The sequence below is a fragment of the Lissotriton vulgaris genome, chromosome 4_1 (assembly GCF_964263255.1).
Source record: "Lissotriton vulgaris chromosome 4_1, aLisVul1.2, whole genome shotgun sequence".
NCBI classification, from domain to species: Eukaryota; Metazoa; Chordata; class Amphibia; order Caudata; family Salamandridae; genus Lissotriton; species Lissotriton vulgaris.
Window position 1 is genome coordinate 1,290,238,537 of NC_141691.1, and position 26,541 is coordinate 1,290,265,077.

The window sequence follows — 26,541 nt, forward strand, 5'->3', positions numbered from 1 at the left end:
GTAGTTCCTATTTTGTGGCTACCACGATTCAGACGTCTGGGGGGCAGGGGGGTCAGGGCTATATGGGACGTGCCAGCCGGCAGCCCACAGGTGGCATCTCCAGGCAGCTATGCGTGTGCCCCGCCATGTCGGGAACAGGGGCAAATGGGTCTACGTAATCCACTCACTCATCCGCCAGGGTACCAATCCCCGAAACCAGGCCTCAGAGCTCAGGCCCACCGATCCGGCAATGGCGCCTACACCCAGCTACTATGCGGGCACAGCTTCAGTGAGTAGCAGTAGACACTCCCGGCCTTACAGGCCTACTCGCACGTCCTGTGGGAGGTGGCCGTGTCTAGGCGCTCAGCATAGTGCATTCCGCAGCTGGTGCAAGGAGGGTAGAGAGGAGGCAGTGGGCAATAGGACCTCCTATAGGGTTGCCACAGCAATAAGGAACACTTCAGCTCGGACTATCATTTCCAAGGCAGAGTTCACGCAGGGTAGCAGTCACTCCATGGATCCATTCTGGGGGATACAGGGTGTCCCAGCGCAGGGTCCACGTCGTCTGAATAGTAGGCACCACTCCTAATACACCACACAGCCTCAACAGCCCAACCCCCAGGGCGCAGCGATAGTCGCATATGTCCATAGCGAGGGGCCTTGGTGAGGTGCAGGTTCAAAATGGCGGCTTCAAGCAATGAGGCACCCCAAAGTCCTCTCAGTTTCAATAATACGTCGTTAATAATGGCATTGTCACATCCGCATACCCCCCAGCACCAGCGACTGCTCCAGGAGCACAAAGGGATGTAGAATTCTCAAAGGCGCTGGGGCGCGGATCGTTGCTCTCGCCTGCCACCGATCTCCAGGCGAGCGTCGGAACCGCGCGGTCCACTTAATAGGCCAGCAGCGCAGGAATAGAGCATGGGACTGCTCACCAGTGGCGCATCAGCAACGAGCTCAGCGTAGCCTGGCCAATCTGAGGTCAAATCCGGTTGTGGAGCGAGGTGAACGCGCTCCAGGCTCTCGCTTGACAATGCCTCCTAGCCTCTCAGCCTGGGGATTGGGGCCTGGCCACACCAATCACAGCGGGATCTCGCAGCTCCGGCCACACAGGCAACCCAAAGATCGGAGTCCGTTCGGACGATCCGGCTTTCCTCCGGAGGCCAACAACGCCTTTTGGTGCGTCACAGGTAGCATAGTTGCAGGATAATCAGTGAATTGTGTGACGGTGATACGGAGCACACAGCTCAAGCGGCCATCTTGGTCGTGAGCAAGCTCCGCCCCCTTGTACCTGTTTTTTGAGTGTTTTTGTGTCCACCACTAGAGTGTTTGTAACATTTTCCATTACCTTTACCCAAGACCCCAGGTTCCATAGGTATGCTCCCATCAGAGAAACCTCCGTGGTCACTGTCCATTTTCTCTAAAGATCTGCTCTCGCCCCCTGCGATGCATCATAATGCCATGTAAGGTTGGTTCAACCGTCTCTGTGATCTGATAGACAACTAGCTGCAGATTCCTTAACTTAGAATATCCCCTGGCGTCAGACTGGATCTGGAATTGTTTTTGCAGCAGCACCTTTGCACGCCAGGGGAGGGTGCCACATGACCCCGTTCTGACATCGTCCACGAATGTGACGTCATCGAGGTCATACAAGTCCCTCCCGGCGTGCTGACATCAGTTTCCTTCTTTTCCGCGTGCAACGCGGATCCGGGGCAAGCGGTTCCTCAGGCCTGTTTTCAGGCCCCTTTTTGACGCTTTGCATCTGGAACAGTGTGCGATGCTTTCGGGCTTTAAAACTTGTACCCCCTGTTCTCTGCAAATGTCAGCGACAGACCCACACCTTATCTGTATGTGGTGTCTGGGCGAACGCCACGACTCGACGGACTGCGACGCCTGCCAACACCTCAAGCCGAAGTACAGGCGGGAGCGCTGGATGAAGCTCCTTTCGGCTCGCCTGTCCTGGTCGGAGTAGTCTCTACCTCTAGCCTCCTCATCGGCCGCAGGTCCCTCTGGCATTGGTTTCCAGTTGTGGCTTTGGTCGCCCTCTGGGGCACGGGTGTCGTTCGCCCCTTCTGGGTAAGTCGCTGCGCTTGTCGCTGAGGTACTCTACCTCCGTTCCCTCTGTTTTCGGGGGGACTACTTCCTAGAGTCCTCTGGACGTGTACCCAACTCAGACCCAGATAGAGAATTATGCCGCCGCCCTGCAGGCCTCCCTTGGGTCCTCTCCTGTCCCTGGGGCATCCTCAGGGCCTCCGCTACTTACGGTGTCTCCGACAGACTCGCCGGTGGGTTCGCCTTCTGCACCACCTGAGCCCTTGCCCTCCAGGGACGAAGGAGATAGTGTTGTCAGGGTGTGGCCCGGCTAGGTCCCCCTCTACGACCCATAGCGCCCCTGCCACGCCACATAGTCCCGTGGGGCTCCCTGTGGCGTCGCAGGTAGCTGCTGGTGCTCAAAGCCTTGCTTCGAGCACACCTCTGCCTTCCGAGCATGCGGCCGCCTGTCCGGCAACGGGGTCGGCGCCGTTCCGGCACCGTAAACTCGCCTCCCTGGCTCCGACTCTGGTTCTTACTTCGGAGTCGGAGCCTGTTGTCGTTGAGGCAGAGTTAGCGCCGGTGTGGCGCCCTAAGCTTTCCTCCCTGGCTCCGGTGCCGTCTCCTTCATCGGAAGCGGAGCATGTCGTGGTGGGGCCGAGTCGGTGCCGGAAGAGGAATGGTCGGCGCTGATCGAAGTCGCTTTGGTGTCGCCGACGCCGAGTGTTGACTCTTCTCCGGAGGCTTCTGGAGAGAGTCTGGCGTCGCCATCACGTCCGGCGATGCCGAATCTGTCCTTGCGTGTCCTGTTGTCCCCCCACCTCCATAGAATTCTTGGACCAGGCAGGATCTCTGCCTCCTCAGGAGCCCCATCAGGACCCTCATTCGTCAATGGGACTTCCTTCTTTTGGGCCTTGGTTGAACACTCAGTTTCTTGGTCAACCACCTTGGAGTGGAAGACTTAGTGTACAGCCCTCACCTACGGATGAGTTGCTGTCCTCTCCCCGGAGGGCTACCAAGGCTGGTGCGTCATTCCATTTAGTGGTCTCCTTGGCCGCTCATGTTCTAAGCATGCAACCCCCTTTGGTCCCCTTGCCTTTGGACCCTCTGCTAGATGTCCACCATCACTGGTCTGGAAATGTGGAGCCACTTCTGCCCTTTGTAGCCTCACTTTGACATCCTTTTGGGCACCTGGACTCGGCCTGCTTCCGGTGATCCGGTGACTCGTTCTGTCTTGTACTACCACCGTCATGCTTGACTTGATCCAGTTTGCTTATTCGTTCACCCAGACGTACAGGGGTTTGTTCTGCAAACTGCCTTCCCTTAGCTAATGCTTCCTCTCAGCTGTGAGTCCAGATGGCTAGAGTCGTGGGGTCGGAACATCTTCTCCTCCACTGGCGCCACCCTTCGTTCATTGAATACAGTGTGTGTCTTGGCTCTGGCCACCTCCTCCCTGTGGGACTCTGCAGAGTCTCTTCTTTCGGCCACCTCTGAAGGCGCTTGTTGACCTTCATCTTCTCCGGATGGCCAGGACCTTGCTGAATTTACGATCCGCTCGGCCTTAGATACTGCTGATTCCTTAGGCCGAGCTATGGCTGGTCCGGTTGCCTTACGGCGCCATGCTTGGTTGCGGTATAGCGTCTTCCCGGAGAATATATGGGAGTGCCTTGTTGATCTACCCTCTGATGGGGTCCTATTGTTTAATGCTCCTGCTGAATCGGCTGTTCAGCACCTACTTAAGCCTGTGTTTCCCAGGTCTTCTTTTCTCATGTTCTGGGGTGATTCCCCTTTCATTTAGCATCCTTTAGATGCATTCTGCGTTTTGAGCTGGCAGTACGCCTACTGTGGCGTGTTCCACAGGTTGTTTGTGTCTGGTCCTTTGACTGTGGTTTTCCCCAAGAGGTGTTCCCCATAGTTTGGGGGGGTGCCTTAATACAAGGGGGGTATTTGTATGCTAATGTATAGCTCTGCTTGATGCCAAGTTGGTCTGGAGATCCGTTTGGGCTCTATACGTCCCCTGGTGCTCTTATCTTACCGTTGTACTGCATTCACTGTTGGGACTTTGGCGCTATCTTCTATACGTCATGGATATACGTCGTCTTGCATATGTGCCTCATTCTCCTCTTTTGGAGGTTTTCACTGTTTGACGCTTAAAATGCGACTACCACCTGACGTTAATGCACTAGGGTTGTTCCTCCTATAACACCCATGCTGCATGCTCGTGGCTCGTTACCCTTTTATATCTACTGCGAGGTCTGATCCTATGTCTCCGTGTGTCAGGAAGCTTTCACTGCTGCACTCTGGATTGCCCCTGTTCTGCGCGGCAGTGTGTTTTTCAGTACACTTAAGTGCTCTTTGTTGCTTTTCCTGCATCTTCAGCAATAGGGTCCCTTTTGCGTCCCACTCCCTGGGGTGGTCCCCCAGCTTTGCGCTGCTCCCTTCTTGGTGTTCAGATGCTGAACGATATCTCTTTCTGGAAGAGGGTTAATTTTCACTCTGTCAGAGGATGTGGTCTAGAATTCTGAGATTCTTTTCTACATTTCTACTTATTCCTCTTAAACAGCTCCTATTGGTACTCTGGTGCCTCTGCTGCCACTTCCTTCGGATGTGGCCCTATCATTGGGTATCACCCTGCACTTTATCGGCTATGTCTGCGGGACAGCTCTTCTGATGCCGGTTGTCCCAGGTTCTGCACCCTGCATCTCTGTATTTTGTGAGTTAATTCTCACCTTAGTCTTCAGGCTGCCTGGTTGGGCAGTCCTATGCTCATTTTAGCTATGCCACCTTGTAGTTTCTGTGGCTGTCTGCTCTGTGCTTGTTTCAGTGATGGCCTGCATCAGCATGCTTCAGGTTGATACTGTTCGCCCCTGTCCCCACTTTTGGTGACTAGGTGTGCACTGGGCGTGTTTCTTGTTCCCGTCGTTAGTACTAAGGCATTGCTCAGTTCCTACCTCTTGCCCTTTGGTTCCTGGCTGTAGCCTCTCTGGCCTTCCTTCCGTGGGCTAGTCTGGTAGGCTCTAGTTGCATCTCTTCATGTTTTCCTCAACCTTTGGTTGGTGTCCACATAGTGCATCATTAAGCTGAGAGTGGTCCTTCTTCCTCCTTTGTTCTGGACTCTCTCTCCATCTCTTTTGTTCTGGTATATGGCTGGTGCAGTTTCTACATCTCCTACTTGAACGAGTATGATGTATCACCATTCTGGCATTTTTGAGACGTCTTGTCTCCCGTTATCATTTGCTCTTCCAAGCTATTTGAGTTTGTCTGGCTGTTCCGCCACAGCCTTCCCCATTGTCGGTCACTCTGTTGTCGGCTCAGTGCTTTGAGCACTTTCTGTTGTGTATGTCGCAGACCCACCTCCCCCCTGGGGGTATGGCTGTGGTATCTATTCTAAGTTAAGGAATCTGTGGCTAGATGTCTCTATCAGATGTACGAGTTACTCACCTTCGGTAACAATGAATCTGGTAGAAACGTTTTCTAGCTGCAGATTCCTTAATGCCCACCCATCCTCCCAGTTCTGCGAGGACCTTGCCAAGTGAGTTTCTCCACTCCCCTCTTTTCATTTGCTATTGGTTTTTCTTCCACAGGTGCTTACATTGTTGTGCCCCTTTCAGAATTGCCATATGCAGCGGACTCCCTCCAAGGGGCTTCTTTCCTGTAAGATGGTGCCTTTTGCTTCACCTTCATCAGAAAGATCATCTTTTTCTTCTCTTCTTCTCCTGCTGCCTACCCTCCCTCCCGCCTTCTCTATTGACTCGGGGCTCTTGTCTCCTCTATTGTCTTCTTCTTTGGGATCTGTTGAGCTCTGTTTCAGACCTCCATTACTATAGGGGAAGTGTCAGTCTTTTCATACCTTCCTGCAGTGGATGATTGTTCTTTCTGTACTCCGTCCATGCTGGACGGCACAGTTCTACATGATAATAAGTCTATTTCTGTCTGTTGAAATATTCTTCCCTTGTTGCTCGCACTTGGGGAAGGGTCTACACTTCGCTTTGCAGGGTTCTTCTCACAGCTTGGTTCCACTCTTGCTTTTTCACTAATATGTAGACAGTGTCTGAATCTGTCTTGTATGGTGGTGTCTTACACCATCCTCCTTCTTTATTTCACAGATTTTCATCCTTTGCACACTGTTCCCATACTTTCACAGTTTTTGTTGGTGGCTCCGTGTTGTGCTGTGGAAAAGTTTCTCAGAAGAAAACTGATGTCAGTGTGCTGGGAGGGACTTATATGACCTCGCTGACGCCATGTACGTGGACGACGTCAGGGCGGGGTCGTGTGGCGCTGTTCCTCGGCGCGCAGAGGTGCTGCTGCCTGGGGATTATCTAAGTTCAGGAATCTGCGGCTAAATACGTCTCTACCAGATACATAGTTAACGAAGGTAAGTAACTTGTATGTTAATTGCGATCTAGGGCCTGGATCTGTCTCCTCAATAGTACCCGCCATTGGGTCTATAGGCATTGTATACTTATCCAATTTTGTTTGCTAGGGACCTTAAGTCCTTACCCGCCAGTCATGTCTCAATGGCCTTATTTTGTTGCTGCCTACATGCCCCCTCTGCTGTTGTATGGGGAGGGGGGGGTAGAGAAGGAAGGTCAGAGCAGTACTCACTGCTGTCTACCCAGGCAAATTCTTTGTGCCTGTTGGCCTGTCTCTATTCCGGTCTTGGGTTCCCGGTCATCCTCCGATGAGCTGCTGAAGTCACCCATCCCCCATTCGCCCCAGGCCTCTTGCGCAGCAATCCGGCCCAAACCGGCTTTCAATTTATGTGGCTTGATTCATGCAGAACCCAAAGTGAGGGGCAGGCCCAAAATCCCCTTTTGCAGTCCCTGTTGTGCGCAGGTGAGCCCTATCTGTTTCTCTGGTGGGATCTCACTCTGCGTTTGTGGTTCTATCTCACTCTGGGTAGAGCGCCCAGCTATCCTCAGTGTATCTTTAATCCATCTTCCTGTATCGCCGGTCTAGAAACATCTGTGTGCTACCCCAGTGACCCTCGCTGTAGCGGGATGTCTCTCGTTGTCTGGTCTCTCCACCGCAGTCTACTTCTCCGGGCTTGGGCCGTCCAGAACGTGTGCTTCGGTCCCACCACTGTTGGCACTAAGGATTCTGTGTAGGTTCGCTGGCACTGGTTCTGGGTGCTGCTAAATGTCGCCAGATCCTGCGGGCCAGGGCCCAGTTTCAGTACGGAGGGCCTCTTGCCATCCCTCAGCTCAGTCGTGGTCGTCCCAACCCTCAACGCCAGGTGCACCACTTCAGCCGCGGCAACTGAGCCCGCAGCTCTCAGGCCCACTGTCCTTGAGCCCGTAGAGCTGTCAGGTCGAGATCTGCCGCTCTTGGGAATCGCTGGCCCCAAAGATACCTCAGCTCACCTGTCCGCTACGCACTGCCCATTTTTAACGGATTATGTCTGGATTTTAGGGGATTACCTGGATCGGCCCGGCGGAGCTTTAGATTGCGGCCATCTTACTTTGCAGCAAGCGATGCCCCAATGAGCAATTTTAAGTTGATAAAAAGATACTCCATAGCAAAGGATTAAAGTGCTGTTATGGAAAACGAGGTGTATAAGGCAAGCATTTTAAAAATAGAGGACCTTTCTTTTAACTTTAATCCAAACCAAGAGCTTTTACAAGCGGTCTATCACCAGTAACCGTCTACCTGCAAAGAGTGGGACATTTTGCCAAACTTAGTGGCTGCTTAGACTCTCCTCAGCATGCTAGGGAAACACTCTTGGAGAGAATGTATATTATGGTAACCTGAAAACCTGTGGGACTGACAAACTGCAGGCAGGCAGTGGTTCTTAAAAGCAGGCGTAAATACAGTTTGGTTGTTGATGAAACTATTGCTAGATAGAGCAACTTCCATTCTCAACATGTGGTGAGTTCTTTTAAAAATGCAGACTTGCTCGTGGTGACATGGCAGAATATGGCATAACCCTTACAGCCCTGTATTGCAATTTGTAAATTAATAATAGTGTCAATTCAGTTGCTTAATCCAGTAGTGTTCCAGCTGGAATGCATCTGTATTGGTGCATGCATTTTGCTACCTTAAGTATAGAGTGGTTCTGCCTTTTGAATCTCTACTATGCCGTACTGTATCCTCAGTGATGGTAACACATAGCATATTGCATACTTCACATCTGCTTTTTTTTATATAGATGTGTTGTAAAAGAAGATATTTTACCAAACTTAGGATGCAAGGGGGCTAAGTTCACTCATTTAAGGTAAAGGTAAGGTAAAAATCACACTGAAAAGGTGTTTGTTAGCAGAGTTGATTGTGGTAATAAGGAATTTGACCATTGCTCTGTAGCAATAAATGTGTGTGAGACATTACAGCTGCTTTAGATATGTGTTTGAACCACATTCATTTTCACTGGCATAGTACAAATAGGGGACGTGCAGATGCACTGTTATTGACAATGTTGAGTGTGGGAGAGGCCATTTTTTAGGGTTTCCCTCTTTTAAACGCATTAGTCTTTGTTTAGACCAGTCGTAGGTATTTGCCAGTGCTTCAATATGGCTTTTTTTTGTTTTCAAACCTTGTGTTATATTTTGTAACATAGGTGATCAATACTGGCAGCTGTCTTATCCCGCCCTTTAATAAAATCTCTCTGGGATTGTTCCAGGCTCCTTTTTGTGCCCTTCGCAAGACGTGTGGAGTTTATGTACTACTTCAAAGTGAGATACTGTTTGTTCATGACATTATTCTAATTCTACCTGCAGATTGTCTCAAAAGGTCTTGGGACTAGAAACTAAAAAAAAATGCAGAAGTGAATTGTAAGCAGTCCTGTTGTTGTGCAAATGACATTGTTTGGTCTAGTAAGACCTCTCTGTTTTATACTTGCCGTTAAAGAGAAGTGGGAAACCTGTCTTGGTCATTCAGCCATTTAAACGAAATACCAAGTGTCTCACCTGGGTCTTCCCAAATCATTAGTAGATGATTAATGGAATTTTTTCCAAGTATATATGATTCTTAAACCTATTCTTTGGGTACAGTATTTTCAAATGATGACACCATGAATGTGCCCTAGAGATATAAAAGAGATCTTTGAATTAAAAGGAGTTGCATGTAGACACAATTCCTGATAAATACTTCAACCTGCAGATTTCTCACGTTTTGAATTTTCCCAGGTGTCTGACTAGATCTGGAAACCTTTGTCATAGCTTTCCCTCAGCGGCAGCTGGTGCTGGATCTCTGCACCAGATATGATGCAGGTGTAACTTCAGTGGACCCTTACAGTGCCAGCCACCATCTTGAAATCGGTTCCCTTTTTCCGAGCTCTTTTGGTCTCCTAAGCTGCTGTGCGTGGTCTTTCACGTTCCTGAGACTATTTTCTCTAGATTTTAATTGTGAAGTGCTAGGGATATCTCCTAACTCCCCACCTCAAAAAAGAGGATTTAAGCATTGCTGCTCTTGTCATGGACATATGTCAGTATACAGTCACACTAGGACTTATTCTGGTGCCTAGTGCCCAAGCACTACTTGAAGTTGTGCAATAAATGCTGCCTCATGTATGCTAAGGACATAAAGAAGTGGAGTGCAGAGTTGTTCATGGTGAACCAGACGAGCATCGCTCTCACTGCCATGTCGAGGTTGTCTCGAAATCACATTCTTCCCCGTCCTCCAAGTCTTTGAGAAGTGTCGCTCAGGGGTTAGAGGCGGCAGACCCGGAAGCTGAGATCGGCCGTGGACCAGGGTTCAATTCCCCGCCTCAGCGGGTCTTGGGCTAAAAATTCCACGGACTCGATAATTCTCGCTCCGGTGCCTTCTCGACTCACCGGTTCACACTCTGCGACTCTGGGCAATAGCTTGCTTAATCTCCACAACGGCCCCTTGTGGCGGGATGCCTGGCTTTCACCTTGTAGATACCCTGCCGGGGTTATCTCACAGGGGAATATCAGGACGGGTTCCCTAAGCAAGCGCGGGGAAACCCACTGCGGGTAGCTGTGCGCTATATAAGCTCAAATACATTTACATTTGAGGGAGAAAGCATTACAAAAAAAGAGAAAAAAGGTTTACCTCTCGGTGTCAAGATAGGCCACCTTAATTGACTCTTTCTCCACTGGAGTCATTGTTGGATTTGGTCAAAATGACTCTGCTTGGGAGAAAATCCACCAACCGCGCTCCACCCACCCTGGTGCTTTCTTTATGACCAGTTTTTAATCTATACAGGTCTCTCTCCTGGTTCCCCTGCAGACTCTGGCTCTGATGCCATTCATGGCTCCATTGCCCACTCCGACCAAAGAGGAGTTTCCAGGAATGGGTGCCAGTAAGGCGCGCTGTGATGGCAATCTTTAGGAACGTTGTGTCCCCTGTGATGTGCCTCTGTGAACCATGGGATAATTTGGGGCTCCTTTTGGGATACCGCCGGCAAATTTGCTCTCAGTGGCATTCAACCTCAGGGGCCTTCCCAGTGGTGCACACTCGGGCACAGAGTCCCTTGCAAGCAGGTCCTTCACTGATGCAGATACCGGCAACCCTGACACAATCCCTGGTATTGCACCATCTCAGGCCCCTCCTTAGGAACAGCCTAACAAAACTAAGGTCATCATAAGATCCAAGAAGAAGTCTCAAAGACTGGCCTAAAAAGTCATATTCAGGGAGAAGTCCCAATGTGGCCATACACCAGCGATATTGGCAAATCATAGTCTATCTTTAGCTTGGACTCTTATCACATACAAGTGTGTGATGTGAGTACCAAATGACATTTGGTATAGCAGCAAGGCAGCCAATTTGCTATGAGCTTCTTCCCATAAAGCTGCCTTTTTGGCATTGTGAAATGCCAGTGGGCTGATACATCCCTGGAAATAGAGATTGAGTGCCCCTCGTGGCTATCTTCTCCCACAGTAGCCTCATTTCATTAAGATTTGACGAAGGCTGCAAAGCTGCTGGAGTGATCCCTACCTACAGTGGAGTCTGAATCTAATACACTGAAAGAGGTAATATAACCCACTTTGCCATTAGAAGAGCTACTGCTTCAGTTTAATGAAGCACTGCTTGGCTCCATCAAGTTAGCCTGGGTAAAGCCCACTTCTGCTCTAGCCTTCAATTGACTGATTGTCTGCCAGCCCCAAAGGATCACGCCTTTTTCTTGTCCTGTCATTTCCCAGAAAGTTTCAGTGGCTCAGCCACAGAAAATCGTGGGGCCTTATCAACTGCCTCACCTGACGGGCAGTCTGAAAATCTGGAGGCAGTAGGCAAGAAATTGTACTCTGCTGGCAGATTTGCCTTACTGTCAATGAACACCTTGTATCTCCTTGCTCAATACACCTACGTCTTGTGGGAGAAAAATAAGTAATTGTGGTACTGAGCTTGTCAGACCCTCTTAAAGACCAGTTTTCTGAGGTGATGAGGAACGGCCAGGATGTTCCAGGCAGGGCATGAGGGCAGGCCTAGACTAAGTGACCATGACCTCCTCTGTAGGCCTGAGAAGGTAAACATGGTTGAGGTACACTGGCTCCTCTGTTGACTTACAGGTGTGCTTAATGGATGGGAAACCGCGTTATCAATACCGCTGGAACTATGTAGGGCCTTAACGGCACTGGAACAACTAAAGCGTTTTAACAAAAGTATTTACAATTACTTTTTTAACCATATATATGCCTTTACCACAAATTACTTTACAACAAAAATGTAAGTAATTTACAGTTAAGAGTATCTATCTATCTAAGGTTTTTGGTTTTGATAATAGCGCGGTTTGGTGAATCTTCACAATTTCGAGAACTAATTTGCCACTTGCTTTAGCTACTGTCTTGAAAGTTTCAAGGTGATGTCCAGCAGGGACGCGAAAAAGACATTTTCTCCATATTAATTCTATTTTACGTCTGTGCAACTACCGCCTGAACCGCTGGACGGAATTACACCAAATTTTCCAGAAAGCTGGATCATGGTCCATAGAAGTGCCTGTTGGTAGTTTGCTGCAAGTTTGTTAAGTACGTTTTAAGAGATATTAACAGGAATCCAAATTTGTATACCTAGAGGCACGGATCCTTCATGAATCCAACAGTCTGTGCTGCAATCTAATTGGCTGCCAACAATTTTGGGACTCCGCTTCAGCCGAGACCCACAAAACAAATTACAATATAGAAAAGGGGGCAGGGTAGGATTACCCTGATCCCCTAGTTGTGGTGGTGGGGGGTCCTAGAGGAACCCACCCTGGGGTTTAAAACATTTTTTTCAATTTTCCCACTTTTGCAGGTGGAGCCGCAAATTTGTGGCAATATTGGGGGGGGGAGGGGGGGGAGCAGCTGTGTCCTCACGAGCTTGTTTTCAATAAAGCCCCCAGGTGGGCCAGGTCCAGGGGGCGTGCATGTTTAATGACATTAAAAAGGCGGGTGCACATGGCCTCCCTACATGGGTCACCACCTTTCCAGGGCTTATGATAAAATTATGACGAGGGGGGCCGCATGCACCACCCCCCTGTGCTAAAAATGAAACTAAGAGGGGTGTGTACTGACTCCCCCGGGGGCCAACACCTTCCGAGGCTTATGTTAATGTAAAATGCAGGGGTGCCTTGTTACCTCCCCCCCCCTGCCAGGGACCTCCACCTTACCCAGGGCGGCTACAATTAACATTAAATAGGGGGTCCATGCAAACCTCTGGTACCACTACCACCGCCACCTCCCTGGGGCTACTTTTAACGTTAAAGAGGGAGGTCCCTAGCTCCTTTTGATCTCACCTGTGCATGGGCACCCCCATTTCCCACTAGGAGATTCAACTAAAGAAAAAGGCCAAGGGGATGGGCCATCAGCCCAGCGCTAAAAGCGCCTCTGTTATCCTGCTCTGCAAGACTATATACTACCTAGACTTGGGATAACTCGCCCCTTTTGACCTCACCTGTGTCTGGCAACCCTATTTACCTCCAGGATACGGGGCAGGAGGTGCGACTGCAGAACGGAGCACAAGGGTGCAGGGTCATCACCCCACTCTAAAATAGTCTCTGCTGTCCTGCTGTGCTAGACCATACACTACCTGGACTTGGGGTCACTAGCCCCTTTTGACCTCACCTGTGCTTGGGGATCCCAATTCCAACCAGGATACGAGCCGGGAGGTACGACAGCAGAATGGAGCCCAAGGGAAGCAGGGCCATCACCGTAGCGCCTCTGCGATCCCGCTATTCAGGACGATGCACTACCTGGACCTAGGCTCACCTGCACCTTTTGACCTCACCTGTGCCTGCAGACCGCATTTCTCTCCAGGATACACTCGCCCTCAGAATGGAGTATATGCCATAGGACAGCAAATGCACCAATTTCAGATCAGCAGCTTTGAACATTTGGTACACATTTCTGAACTCTTGCAGTGTAAACTGACAGCAGCACATAGTACCCAGTCTAACAGATTGACCTGAGAAATTAAATGCATTTAAAACCATACCTCACTGTCCTGACTTCCATGTTAGTGCTCCTGTCTATTCAGATTCAAATCATGAAATGTGAATATTACTTATTGAAAGCTATAGATCTTTAATGTTGGTGTCCTTCATACATTTCATCCCAAAAGAAAAGTTGCACAGTTGACTGAGTACTCTGATATAAAAATCTCACCAGCACTTTCTTAGAGCGCCGCTCAGCACCGACTTCAACATTGGCTCAAAAGAAAAATAATCCAATAGAACTAGGTAGCTAGTAAAAGGAATAGGTTATGCATGTCAGTGATTTAAATGTTTTTTTTTTTTTTTTTTTTAATTTTTGAAAACCTTTATTTGAGAGCACAACACACAGCTGTTTAGCCTAACATCCCGGAGGCAAGGCAGCAAAAAATGGAGGAGGTCAGTGGTGTGCAACATTAGAAACATAATCATCAAAGGTTAAGTTTTATAATAAAGAAACAACAACTGGCGCCCATGGGCGCGAAAGTGGCAATAAGTAAAAAGTGTGTGATGCTGGGTGTCCGGGGATGGGTAGGGAATAAGGCAGGAATACTATCGAGAAAGGAAGAACGCAGGATGGGATAGAGGGAGATGGGGGAGGGCATCAGGAGAAATAAACACTTCGAAGCTCAGTTGGCGTCACAGGTCAGGGAAATGCATCATCCTGCTGGTCAATCGGTTCAGGCGGTTGGCACACACCCCCCCTATATTCATTCCATGCTCCCCAGACTTTCATCCAATTCCGTGGCCTCCCCCTGGCTACATAGACCGTCTTTTCCCTAAACATACACCAATCCATGTTGGCCTTCCACTGCACCAGTAGAGGGGCCGTAGTAGCGCCCCACCACTGGGCTATGTCCCTCTTCGCCACCATGTTCCCAAGGGTGACCCACCTAGTCTGCGCGACATTATGATCGGACGGTTCCCAGACATTCAGGAGGCACCGACGGGCCTCCGCATGGGAAGCCACGCCAGTAACTTCCGCCATCACGCGGTGGATCCTCCTCCAATAGGAGGCGATCACCGGGCAATCCCAGAGGATATGTAGGAAGGTGGCAGAAGCCCCACACCCTCTGCGGCAAAGACCATCCGGGGAGAAACCCATGCGCATCAATCGGGGCCCAGTCACGTATACCCGATGGAGGATCTTAAACTGTACGAGGCGAAGACGGGAAGAAATGGCAACCTCCTTAGGTGAGGAAACCGCACTTTGCCAGTCCTCGTCGTCCAGCTCAAGGCCATCCGCCACCCACTGATCTCTCAAGCCAAGGAGGAGGTCTGTGCGTACATTTATCAGCTTCTTGTATGAAAGGGAAATCGCACTGTCCGGCACATGCCCATCTAGGATCCTATCCTCCAGCGGGGAACTTTCAGGAATGACGCCATCCGGCGGGGAGGCCGAGAGCAGCGCATGTCTCAACTGTGCATAGCGGAAGAACTCCGTCGCGCCCAGCTGGTACTCAGTCTGTAACTGGGGGAAGGTCTTAATCAAACCCCTAGAGATCATGTCCTCAACTCTGCTGATGCCAATGAGGTCCCACTTGTCAAAACCTTTGGTGTGCCACAGCCTACCCAGGATGTCGGAGTCAAAGAGGGGAGTGAACTTCGTGAGCCTGCCCTGCCATCCCTGCGCCTTGGTAACCGCTTTCCAAATGTGAACCGCCGTGCGGGTGGGGCCAGTCAGTTTGCGGTCAAAGGACTTGGAATATAGGGCACGGTAATAATTTCCGCCGCCCATAAGCCATCTGTCCATGGCGTATCCAGGGTTCTCCACTGGGCCGTAAAAACCATGGTTCAGGGCAGCGAGCTGCGACGACCAGTAGTACCGGCGCACGTCAGGGAGGGCTATGCCCCCATCATACCAAGGAAGCGTGAGTTTGTGGAGGGCCACACGGGGGCGGCCCTCCCAAAGGAGATTGCGAAGAAGGCCTTCGATGTCGCGGAAGTAACGGGCCGGGACAGGGTCTTGCGTATTCTGTAGTGCATAAAGGAATCTGGGAAGTGCCATCATCTTAAAAAGGGCAGCACGGCCTAGGAGAGAAAGTGGCAGGTGGCGCCAGCTTTCGACGTCGCGTCGCAGCCGCTGAAGAGGAGGGAGCAGATTGTTGTCATACCGGAGCTTGGCGCTGCCGGATATGTATATGCCCAGATATTTAAAGCCGCGCGACGCAATCTGGATGCCGCAGCCCCCGGGGAGGCGCGGGGTATCCCCTTTGAGGACATAGAGGGACGATTTGGCCCAGTTAATAACCAGGCCAGAGTATCGCCCAAATAGTTTGATGACATCGCAAGCCACAATAAGGGATCTACCCGGTGAAGACATGTACAGCAGGATGTCATCAGCGTATAGAGAGACCCTGTCCTCAAAGCCGGGGGCCCATTCAATACCTCTCAGGTCGGGGTGGGAACGCAGCTGCGCCGCAAGGGGTTCAAGAGCCAGGGCAAACAACAGGGGGGACAAGGGACAACCCTGTCTTGTGCCACGGCGCAAAGGGAAGGGCGCCGATAGGCGACCATTGACCGTGACATTGGCCATCGGGTCCGCATAGAGGAGTTTCACCCAACTGATGAAGACCGATCCGAATCCAAGTTTAGCCAGAACCGCCCATAAGTAAGGCCATTCTAGCGAATCAAAGGCCATGGTGGCGTCCAGGGACGCCAACACCGCTGGGTCCTTGAGAGTGTGGGCCCGGGCCATAACCCCATGAAGGCGGCGCAAGTTCAGGGCGGTGTTACGGTGGGGAATGAATCCAGATTGATCGGGGTGCACGAGGTCACTAATAACTCCAATCAACCGATTAGCCAGGAGTTTGGCAAGGACCTTGGGTTCCACATTAAGGAGGGAGATAGGACGGTAAGAGCGACATACGTCCCGTGGTTTACCTTCCTTATGGATGACCACGATGGTAGCCAGTCGTTGGTCCAGGGGAAGGGAGCCTCTTTCAAGGGATTCAAGGAACATCTTGCGGAGATGCGGGGAAACCGCATCCGACCGGATTTTATACAGCTCCACTGGAATACCATTGGGCCCAGAGGCCTTGCCTGAATTAAGGGAGCGGATAGCAAGGTCAATCTCATCCGCGGTGATGTCCCTATCCAGGTCCTCCCTTTCTTCCTCGGAGAGACTGGGCAGGTCGATATCAGCGAGGAAGGTCGTAGTATCCGCCTCCGAGAACTCTGAGGCAGACTCATAGACTCCGCGGAAGTAGTCCGCGAAAAAGTCAACAATGGCGCTGGGATCCGTAAGGATCGTACCGTCCTCACCAAGGAGCTCCGGCACCACTCGGCTGGCCATCTCTCTCCTGTCGAGCCAGGCCAACAGTTTCCCGGCCTTATCGCCCACATCGTAGATGCGGCCTTGCTGTTCCTTGGCGAGGACAAGAGCGGCATTAGTGGCCAAAGCTTGGTACTCCGCTTGTTTCAACGAGAGATTGTGGAGGGCCAGGGGGTCAGAGTCGGAGCGCAGCTGGGTCTCGAGGTGTAGCACCTCCTGCTCAATGGCCAGCATAGCCGAGTCTCTATTACGGCGGGTGGCCGCAATGAGTGCCTGGGCCTCTCCACGGAGCACCGTCTTAAAAGCCTCCCACAGTGTAACGGCCGACTCCACCGAGCCCACATTTTCGGTAAAATACAGGTCGATAGATTTGGCCAAAAGGGTGCGGGTCTTAAAATCGCGAAAATACCAAGGATTGACCGCTGCCGGGCGTTCCGACAGAGTCACGCCAAAGTCAAAGGAGACCCATAACGGGGAATGGTCGGAAATGCCTCGGGCAAGGAAGCGGGCCTCCGACACAGCCAGTGCGTCCGAGGCCAGCGTAAGGACATAGTCAATCCGCGAGAGACTTCCGTGCGCACCCGACAAGAAAGAGAATTGACGAAGCGTGGGGTGCAAAAGCCGCCACGTATCCACCAGCCCAGTAGAGTCTAGAAAGGACGGCAACCACATCTGTGATCCACGTAGATCGCGAGGCGGTTGGCGATCGAGGAGACCAGAGCAAACCGAATTAAAGTCGCCCCCCACTATCAAACGACCAGCCGGCATAGACAAAATGGCACCACCAAGGTCCTGAAAAGTACTAGACTGCAGCCCTGGGGGGACGTACACAGACAACAACGTGAGGGAACGCCCTTCCCATCTCCCGGATACAGCGGCGTACCTCCCCCTATCATCTATCAAGGTGGTCACTATCTCTAAGGGAAAGGATGCGCGCATGAGAATCCCCGCCCCCCTGGAGCCGGAAGAGAACCCCGAATGAGCCACCATTTTATAACCTTTGCGATTCAGGGCTTTACAGGCATTGCCCACCAAGTGCGTCTCTTGAAGAAGTACAACATCCGGCATATGCCGTTTAACCAGTTGAATAACCACCCCTCTCTTGATACGATCACCCAACCCGTTAACGTTCCAACTAAGAATTTTCAACACCCTACCCCTCATCCCTCCGCCGCCCGCCCCACCCATCACCCAAAGACACTTGCATCAGTAAAAGTCCAGGATCACCATTGTCCGTGTGCCACAAAAAAGAGGAAAAGAGAAACACACAACAAACCAAAACTGTACCCAACCAACCCCCCACCCTGCACCCCTGCGTTAGACTAAAAAGCCCTCCCAACCTGCAGTGTGCCTGTCGCCCCATTAACTATTCTACCAAAGACCCAGAGGAGGAAGGAATCTCCATGGAATCGTCCCGCCACCCACCATATAAGTAAAGGAGAGAATAATCACACCAAAACAGTAGTCCGGCGGTCATTCGAGGCAAGGGTAGCCCCGGCTCCCAGTTCATTCTTGCCGCTCCGCTCCGCCTGATGCTCCTCCAACATCTTCCTCTCGCTCTTCCCGTTCTGGTGTCACAGTGTCCAGCCACTCGCTCACATTGTCTGGGTAGTCAAAAAAGTATGCGCGGCCCTTGAATTCCACACGGAGCTTCGCAGGGAATTGCATAGAGTATTTGAGACCCATGTCCCTGAGGCGTCTCTTGACTCCCGCGTAGCTCAGCCTTTGGCGCTGCACCTGCCTGGTGAAATCCGGGTAAAAATGCACCTCTGCGTTTTGGTATTGTAGTGGCCCGTGCGATCTAGACGCCTGGGGGATCACATCTCGGTCCCTGAAGTTGAGAAGGCGTGCCACAATGGGTCGTGGCGTCGCCCCCGTTTTAGGTGGACCACCGGGCACACGGTGGGCACGTTCCACCGAAAAGAAGTTGCTCAGTCCAGAGGGCGCCAGATGCGTCTTGACCAGTTCTTCCACAAAGAGATCCGCCGCGCCATCCTCGGACCCTTCCGGAACCCCCACTATGCGGACGTTCTGCCGCCTGGCTCGCCCCTCAAAGTCCTCCAGCCGTTTCGAGAACTGATCGGCAGCCGATCGCAGGTTCCGGACCTCCGTTTGTAGTTCAGAGACATCCGAGGTCAGACTAGTGGTCTTAATGTCCAGCGCTCTCACACGGTCGTTCGTCTTGCCCAAGTCGGTCCTGATCAGAGCAATATCAATGGCCATGGAATCCACCTTGTGAGACAGGATCTCGTGCTGGTGTTGTGCGTCAGCACGGAGACTGGTGATGGCACCCATAATGTCCACCAGAGTAGGATCCGAGCCGTCCGGCGGGGCAGTAACTGGGGTCCCCTTGGAGACAGCACCCGACGTAGGTGGCGATTTGAGATTAACATACCGCTCCATGCGGTTGTTCTGCGTCTGTTGTTTGCCACGACTACCTTTATTTGATGCCCTCTCCGGATCGCCTCTGCCCGCCATGTTGGGTCCACGAGAACAAAGGACCGGTGGTCTCAGGTCAGGGTCCACAGCCAGGAGTCAATCAGATCAGAAAAAACACTCAGGTCGACCAGGGCAAGTCCAGATCACAGCGTCTGCACCAAGGAGATGGCAGGCAAGGCCCTCGCAGTGCGATCGAGCGAAGTGGCGAAGTGACGAAGTCCGGATGGACAATGGCACCGTTACGGAGCGGAGTTCAGCTCGACGTAACTTTGCTCAGGAGCAACCGATTTGGGATCCGATTGCAGCCCCCGCCCCAGCAGGCCGCCAGCTATACAGTGCCACCAACGTGGACCAGGATTCTAGACAGGATAGTTGCGGTGGATCGGACGGTCCACGGAGCTCCGAGCTCACGCGGCCATCTTGGTCGCCCGCTAAGCTCCTCCCCCAGTGATTTAAATGTTTAGTGTAATACCAGTCTGATAGGAAAATGTGGAAGTCCATAAGCCTATGAATGCTACCAATGCTAGAAACCTTCAGTTGAATAAAACTTTTTTTAAATTAAATAGGAAATGTTCATCTAGTTAATAGTTCTGCCCTTCTGTGTCCAAATCAGAACATAAGTGGCCGATTTTGTAATAAAAACACCTGTTTCACTGGTTTATTGATGGTCCTCTGAAGTCCTAATTCTTTTTTTCCCGTACCTATAATACTTTTTTCATGATGTCCCAGTCTCTCAATATGCACTCTCCTGTCCGTGAGTGAATGCCTCTCCAATATGAACATATTGTTGTACTATTAGCAGTGTTTTGTTGCTCTTTCAAAGTTCAGTCTTGTTGCTACTGATTATTGAGATCTTGATTTTGATATGTTATGTGATATACTAACCACAGGGACTCAGGCTGCCATATTGGTTTAATTACATTTTGTAAGCACACACCATAGTCCCCGAAATGCTATTATATAAACAGATTCAAATGAACATGAATCAAGTGACCTTTAAAAACCAACCCTTAGATTTGTTAAAAGCGTTTTACTCCACCAACTTACTAAGCAAAAATGAAGAAAGAAGCTACAGTTTTGTAACAATTGCCATTAATGGTCATTCTAAATGCATTGATCTAGTTTTTGGAGACTATGGGAAGACTGTTCCATGCTGATGGATAGAGGCCAGCGGTAGCTTGGGTCTAATTTAAGTTTTGAATCTGGTGATTTCCAGCAGTAGTGAATCCTTACTTCTGGTTGGTACGTTTGATCTGTGCCACATGAAATATGGTTAATCTCTTATTCTTTTCTATGGCTTTTCTAATGGACCGCTTTGTACGCCAGGCCAGTTGACCTTGAACTGTTGCATGGCCAGTAGGCACAGTTAAATGGGTTTCCTTTTGGACTGGTGATTTTTTTTCCAATTGGAGATATTAGATATGCACACATTAATAGTAGCCTTCCCAAGACTATCTTGAGAAGTTCCATACCATGGACCACATTTTGTTCAGGTCTTATAGTCCTTAAAGATGAAATGGACAGTTTTGTGGGTTATAATTGTATGAGTATTGTGGGACAGGATCAGGACTGGCTATATAACTAAAGAATGTTAAACAATATGAGGGTCAGCACACATCCTCTTTTAACAGGTTATATGTTGCAGTGTTAAGTGAGTCTTGCCTCATCTATCCCTGTGGACCGAAGCCGCATATTGGAATGGATACCAGTTAATAGTGGAGTTAACCCTGATTTAATTCATATCCTTGATATCTATACCCTCCGTGCCTTTTGCTGTCATGACTTCTGGCCAAATCTCTGAACTGATTGGGTTGCCTTCGTAAACATTCTGACAAGTTCCCATCTGTCTTGTTTCCTAATATGACCTCAATAGATACATCCCTGACTTTCTTACTCCCTCTGACTGTAAGGAATTCTACCATCAAAAACTTGTCATTTCCTCCAGTCCAGACCCTTTTTAGGTCTCAGCTAGCATTGCTACGCACATGCCCAACTCCCCCGGCGAGATTTTATGTTTTTGAGGACCTTGGGTAAAGGGCTTTAAGCCCCACCCCTCTTTCCCATTGGTCTGCGTCACCGTTTATGATAAACGGTGGCCAGCCATTGGAAAAGAGCTTTTTGTGCTGTGTACTTTCGGCTTTTTCTGACGGCCCATTTGGACGGGCTCGTCTGCTTTCCGTGCGTCGTGAAAGGTTTCTTATCTTTGAGGCAATGTGTTTCAAACACATGGCCCCATAAAGACAAGAAATCATTTTGCTCCTGATAAAAGTGAAAGCGGAGCATGCTTGTTATCCAAGGGTTTCCCAGGGGCCAGGCAGACGCTGCAAATACCCAGCAACCATTTACATACCGACAGCTTCTGTTTGTGAACTGGCCGGGAGGTTAAATCCCCAATATCATGCACTTTGCTGCGAGCAGGTTATTACCTCGTAGAACAATCGCTGATGCTTTACGAAGTCTGTCAATGTCTTTTTTTTTTTTTGTCTCTTCAACATCTTTGGCGTTGTTACTTTAAAACAGGGTCAGAAAGCGCTGGCGCTTCCATATGGAAATGTACGTTTTTTGATAAAACTATTCATGTCGCGTGAGCCTGTTTCCGAAAATTTCCAGCAGACAAGAGAACTGAGACATTGGAAGTAAAGTGGCCATCCGAGGATCACACACACGCTAGGCTCATGTTGTGAAGCTGGGACCAGAGGTCCGTTCCACCTTTGCTCTAGAAGACCCCATCTCCTCAAGAAAAGATCAAGAAACAATGGAGTTCATGGTTAAATTATGAGTGGACACATGTGGTGTGAGTGAGGGGGGGGGGGCATCTCACGAGTCCTTGTGTGATGTAACTGATGCTCTTGTAAAGCACTCATACTTTCGGTCGAGATCGCGCTATATAAAATTGCAAAAATAAAAAAAAATATGAGGAACACAGAACACAGTAATCCTCAAGAGAGCAGGCGTCACAGGAAGTGCAGGCTACATACTATAGTTATGGTTAGCCTCTTGGACACAGGAAGGGAGGGGGTGCTCAGTACGCCTCCCTCTTTGGGAAGTCGGGAGGGCGGTTTCCGGCCTCTACTGCGTGCAGAGGCCACACTCCCACTGAGCTTTGACACGCACCCACGCTCTGGGTCCAGGAGAAGCCCTGTCCCCAGGCAAGGCTCCGATCATCTGGAGTTACAAGGACCCCAGATGTTGCCGCCACCAGCACCCTCGGACAGGCAGCAGGAGTATGTCTTAGTGAGCACATGCTGCGCACACTTCACAGCAGTCAGCAGCTTTCCAAGGCCCCGGCCTGCAGCAGATGGGTGGGTGTGGCCGAGCTCAGTAGTGCAAAAGGAGGGGTGGGAGGGATAGCGCTCTTGCCATGCGCACCCCTCTTCGGCTCATCACGCACCATCCCAGTAATAACAGTGAAAATCACACCACTGCGGCAGTGCATCTCCAGCTGGCTGACACGTGCACCAGCAGGCCGGCTGTGCTGCTGGCAGGGCAGTGCACCAGCATACAAGTAGTAAATGTGACCTATTTGCTAGAGTGGTGGTACAGAAAGCTGTGCCTTCAGCTTGGGTGGCAAAACCCTGGTCCAAGGTGGCTCAGAGGGAAGTAGAAGCTGGAGACAGGAAGAAGTAAGAGAGTAGATAAGTCTGGCATAGAGGGGTTAGAGAGAGCAGGGAACAGAAGAATAGTTTGACAGTATGCATTAGAGAGTAGTACAGTAGAGATGATGGAAAGAGAAAAGTAGGGGCGATTGAAATGTGTGCGGGAGGCGAGGGTAGGAGAGGCTGGTGAATACAAATGAAGATGACACAAGTAAAATAAAAAGGTATTGAGAAGAATGATGAATGAAAAACAGGGGTAAACATGTGCGAGAAGTAGAGAGGAATAATAAACGAGCATTAAAAAATGCAATAGGTTTCGCCTTTCGTTAAGTTAAAGCCATTTGCTTTGCTATACAATACCATTAGCAAAGCAAATGACTTTAACTTAATCAAAGCGAGACCTATTGCATTTTCAATGCTTGTTTTATGTCCATCAGCTATGAACATTTTCTTCTTCTTGAGTCACCATTAAAGCCTGAGCACTTGAATCTAATCAATCACCTGGAAATTCAGTTATTCTACACCCCAAAAGCAATATTTGCATACCATTTCAACATGGTCTGTGCTGTATGCATTTTAATATTTTACCAGACCATTAGTCCACCAAAGTCTAGACTCCCTCTTTGTGAAACAAAAGAACATAAGTAGTGATCTGGGCCCTTTGTCCTCTTCATTACTCTGGTTTCTCAGAGACTGGTTATTCAGCGTGCAGACCCATCTCCTGAACAGGTTTATAAGTTTCGACTACCTGCAAATTCAAATGAGATGGCTAGTTTTGTTTTTTCCAGTGAGAAGCAGATGTATTACCTTTCTTACCAGTGATTATTTGTTTAAACAACATTGAGAAAACAATGCAGCTAAGACATTGCCACAGTCAAAAAGTACACTTGTAAATTTACTCCTTTTTGTCACTATCCCATGTCTAAGATTTTGTATCCATTTCTGCCTGATTGTTTCCTTTAATTAATTGTTTCCAATGCTGGCATAAGACATGTTTTTATGAGAGATCTGTTTGCTGTTTATTATCTTCCCCCCTCCTAGAAACCTCTTCCCATGTGGAGATTCAATGGTATGTATTATTGATGACCGAGAAGATGTTTGGAGGTTTGCACCAAATTTGATAACCGTGAAGAAGTATGTATATTTTCAAGGCACAGGTGATATAAATGCACCACCTGGATCAAGGGAAGCACAGATGAAAAAGAAAGGTGATATATTTTTGTGTTAAAATGGCTATTTTTAACATCCCCACCATTCTGCATAAGCAATGGGAAGTGATGCATGTGTTTTTATCTTGCAACTGGGTTAATTGACCAAATTAAAGATGAACGGTTTGTTTTAGAAAACTAGGGAGTGTTTGGAGGATGGAAACTCTGCAGAACATTAAAGACGTATTTGTGTTCATTATGCCTTCACATGCTCACATCTGAGGGCAGTGTACTAATTTTAAAGCCAATTTGATATTTGTGAGCTGTCATTACAGCCATGTTTCCTTGGCCCACTAACTGGAGAAAGCATATCTTCTTTATCAATGGTGTGTAGCTGGTACACAGATTGTGGTTGACCATAATATACTTAGATAGGCTGCTAAAACTCATCTAGTGGTATCATTCCATAAAATGTACTGGCAAAAAACTTTCTACATGAAGTATGTGCTACCACTCCTTTTACTCTGACAATCATGCGTGACATATCAATTCATCTTCTCTCTTCCTGTTAACATACCATGAATACTGGATAAACAGATGAGGAAACATCTGGGGCTGTTTTAGAAGTAGATAGAAGCCCAATAACATTTCCCATTCTTAAGTTAATGGTCTAGAGAAACTTCTATGGCACTTTACTGTGTGGACTAACATAAGTTACTTTTTGTCCCCTTCCCTTTACCATAGTAAAATACTTGTTGGGGGGTCCTAAAAAACGTTAATGCTTACTTCCTAGTTATCCAGTATTGGGGTATCTTTCATAGATTCACATGCCTGAATCATTCCCCGTTGTTGGGATGGGAGTCCCCGGTACATAAAGTAATGTCCCATTAGACATACAGAGTAATAGGCCAAAGGCCTCACATTAGTAACATATCCAGGTCCTTTTGTAATAAGGACCAAATTCTAGAGAGCGACCAATCAGCTGCCAACACCCTCTGGAACCTTCCTGGAAGGAGCTCCACTCCCTCAGATTTTTTCCGCAAGTCGTGCTAAAGGAGTCTCCACTGAGCTCTGCTCAGGTTTGTTCCTGATCTTTGGATTTAAGGTACTTTCTTTGGATATTTCCCCATCTGAGTGAAGTATTTACTGTCTTTGTGTTGAATACTCCTAAAAAAGCCTTTTTAGGCCCTGTAATACTTGCAAAAAGAAGAGATTGCATGTCGACGACCAGCATAAAGACTGCCTCTGTCTTTATCCAGACTATTCTCCTAAAGACTGCAAGGTATGTCGTACTTTTACTACGAAGACTTTAAAAGATCGTGAGGGAAGGCTTTTAACTTGGCTGCAGAGACTTAAGGACAAAGAAGACCTCTTGTCCTCTGAGGGGAGTGAAACTTCATCGAACTTCTCTTCAAAAACTCCTCAGAAAAGGCCCAGAGATGTTTCTCCAGATCTTTCTATGCAGCAACCTCAAAAGAAGATGCAAAAACAGTCTTCAGAGGTTCCAAAGCTTAAAGATTTGACATTCCTTTAAGGGTCAAAGAAACCAGCTTCAGACCCTCTAACTCTACCGCTGAGGGTGAAACACACTTTCAAAAAGCCTTCCTCGGCCCCGTCGACGACCACCTTGTCGCGATAGCCTCGACGACAACAAAATCTCCTCAGGTTGCCATTGGAGTGACTTCGTCGTCGACGACCGTTTCAACACTCTCAGTCCCGTCGGCGTCTTCCGTCTTCGACGACTGCACGTACCCCTTTGTTGTCGACGATCAAAATCAAGAAATCCTCGCCGACGACAGCATCGACTATGACATATACGACAAGTGCCACGTCGTTGATGACACGCACGTCGGCGATGGGTGTACCGTAGACGACCATCCCGTCTACGACCGCTTTGGTGACGAGAAGTTTCTCGTTGACGGTAGTGTCTGTTGCAACCATCGGCGATTCCTCATCGACGACGTCTATACCGACGACGGCCCTGTCGACGACACCTACGTCAAGAATGTAAATTACATATTTTCATCACAAAATTACAAAACGGATGCTGTCTCCCTCTTACATCACTCAGTAGGGTTCAACCATTACCTCCCTTGCACCTTTTGGATGAGGAGGATGAGGATAAGAATAGTATGTTTAGGGCTGCAAGAAGTCCCTCTGGAATTAATGTTAAGTATCAGGAAGACTCTTGATTATGACGATCAAGACATGGATGAGCAGGAGTACTATCATGACGACAGTCTTCAGCAACAACCACAAATGGTTTGACTTCCTTCAGCCTTGGTCTCTGACCTGCAATTTACGATCTCTGACTACAAGAGGAGGTTTCCTAACTCTGCACAGTGTCCTGCTCCAGTTTCATCGACGCCACAGAGAGCACAAGTTCCACCTCTGCCGCCTCCACCACCTATTACCATTAAGGTGCCCGTGCCACCTCTTCCATCTACTGACGATGAAGAATAACAGGAAGAGGGGGAGATTCAGGATACACAGTCCCACTTTCAGCACCCCTGTATAAAGAGGGCAGATGCTTAGACAACATTGGGAAATGGTTTTCCTCTGTCAGCGCTAACAGTACGAGCGTCTAACTCATTAGCACTATTGGGATGCTACAACAGGCAAATGTGGTCAGATATTGCACCGTACTTGGAGTCGTTGCCGCAGGTATCTAAAGACGAAGCAAAAAGGTGGTTATGGAAGGCGAAAGGCCGG

The 26,541-nt window shown here is 49.4% G+C and overlaps 1 protein-coding gene across 1 annotated transcript in view; it reads left to right on the top strand.

The window, feature by feature from the left end:
- Window positions 1-26,541, top strand: part of CTDP1 (CTD phosphatase 1) — a 936,891-nt gene that overhangs the window by 225,589 nt on the left and 684,761 nt on the right. Inside the window, exon 7 of the mRNA XM_086965522.1 lies at window positions 23,723-23,889. Coding sequence (XP_086821648.1) covers window positions 23,723-23,889 — 167 coding nt within the window. The remainder of the gene's footprint in view (window positions 1-23,722; window positions 23,890-26,541) is intronic.